The following is a 1,766-nucleotide window of genomic DNA, read 5'->3' on the forward strand; positions in this document are numbered from 1 at the left end:
GGAGAGGACGCGGCGGCAGAGAAACACGGAGAGGACGCGGCGACAGAGAGACACGGAGAGGACGCGGCGGCAGAGAGACACGGAGAGGACGCGGCGGCAGAGAAACACGGAGAGGACGCGGCGACAGAGAGACACGGAGAGGACGCGGCGACAGAGAGACACGGAGAGGACGCGGCGCCAGAGACACAGAGAGGACGCGGTGACAGAGACACGGAGGGGACGCGGCGTGAAAGACACGGAGAGGACGCGGTGACAGAGAGACAGAGAGGACGCGGCGACAGAGAGACAGAGAGGACGCGGCGACAGAGACACGGAGAGGACGCGGCGACAGAGACACGGAGAGGACGCGGTGACAGAGACACGGAGGGGACGCGGCGTGAAAGACACGGAGAGGACACGGCGTGAGAGACACAGAGAGGACACGGCGTGAGAGACACAGAGAGGACACGGCGTGAGAGACACAGAGAGGACGCGGTGACAGAGACATGAGAACTTTCTCCTGCTTAATGAAATAAGGCGCCATGTTACCAGAGTTGATGGCTGCCAGGATGAAGAGGCTGATTTATGGACCGGACCAAGAAGTTCTTTGCAGAGTTCCCTCAGTCGATACTCAGAACCTGGAAGAAAGAGACATGAAAACGGTCAAACATCAAAGGAGTGTCTTTAAAACGGCTAATAGTGAAACCAATCAGCTGATAGATCCACTAATCTGTGGATCTAATCTATAATTTAGGATTATTATTTTTGGTGTAATCCACAGGTTTGTTCCATCAGATGTAGGCTGGAGACGGTGGACGTGTCCCATTTGTCCAGCCTCCCCGGTGTCTCTACCAGCGGCTTACCTTCGATGACCAGGAAGCGGGCGTAGATGAGCAGCCAGTAGCGGTACTCCTGTGACGACTGCAGAGCCAGGGCAGACGCCAGCTGGTTCTCCAGGAAGGCCAGCGTCATGCTCTGCTGCAGGTGGTGCGGCGTGGACGACAGGCGGGACGCCAGCCGCCCGGCGCTGCAGAGGAAGAGGAAGCCATTAACCTGGATGCTCCAGCTCAGAGGTGCAGCTTCAGATCTTAAAATCGTACTTAAGGTTGCGTCCCTGCACCACCGCCAGCGGACCCGAGGACCCAGTTGCATCCTGGGAAGGAAGGCAGCTTCTGAAGTCGGCGCACTGGACCAGAGAGTCTCCTTTATCTGCGATCAGAGTCCTGCAGGAGACGGAGCGTCAGAATCCAGACTCTCCTCTAAGAAAAGATGAACGGTTGAGGTTCTCACCATGTTTCCAAAGACAGACTGAAGCAGTAGGACTTTCCGTTGGACAGACCGACGACCGGGACGCCCTGCTGGGTGAGCAGAGACTGAGACACGCTGGTGTCAGCACCTGGGGACACAAACCAGAAGGTTTTAACAAAGGAGAGCATCAAAGGTCCCTAAAGCGCCTCAGGTGATTTATCAGAACATCTTCACCGAGTCCTGAAAGCAGCAGAAGATGCTGCGAGTCGTTTCTACAGGCAGTGGTCCTTACTGCCACCTGGTGGACGGTCCAGTGCCAGTAGATCTGACATGTAGAAGCATAGGCCGTATCTCGACGTGTGTACTTGTGCGCTCTCGTGAAACGTCAACCAATTCACAAGAACAGCAAAACTGAGAACAGACTTATCCGCTCTACAGACTGACAGGTGTCCCAGCATGCACTGCGGCAGCTTCATGGTTAAGTATTAAGCAGGAACTACAGCAAAAAAACTAAACAAAAAAACCCTGAGCCTGAACTA

The 1,766-nt window shown here is 55.3% G+C and overlaps 1 protein-coding gene across 1 annotated transcript in view; it reads right to left on the minus strand.

The window, feature by feature from the left end:
• Positions 1 to 1,766, minus strand: part of LOC107084663 (protein HIRA) — a 25,770-nt gene that overhangs the window by 2,705 nt on the left and 21,299 nt on the right. Inside the window, exons 21-24 of the mRNA XM_015374590.1 lie at positions 1,270 to 1,375; positions 1,080 to 1,202; positions 843 to 1,006; positions 529 to 617 (exon numbers count right to left, since the gene is read on the minus strand). Of these exons, the coding sequence (XP_015230076.1) occupies positions 529 to 617; positions 843 to 1,006; positions 1,080 to 1,202; positions 1,270 to 1,375 (482 nt within the window). The remainder of the gene's footprint in view (positions 1 to 528; positions 618 to 842; positions 1,007 to 1,079; positions 1,203 to 1,269; positions 1,376 to 1,766) is intronic.

The sequence above is a fragment of the Cyprinodon variegatus genome, unplaced genomic scaffold (assembly GCF_000732505.1).
Source record: "Cyprinodon variegatus isolate N-32 unplaced genomic scaffold, C_variegatus-1.0 Scaffold105, whole genome shotgun sequence".
NCBI classification, from domain to species: Eukaryota; Metazoa; Chordata; class Actinopteri; order Cyprinodontiformes; family Cyprinodontidae; genus Cyprinodon; species Cyprinodon variegatus.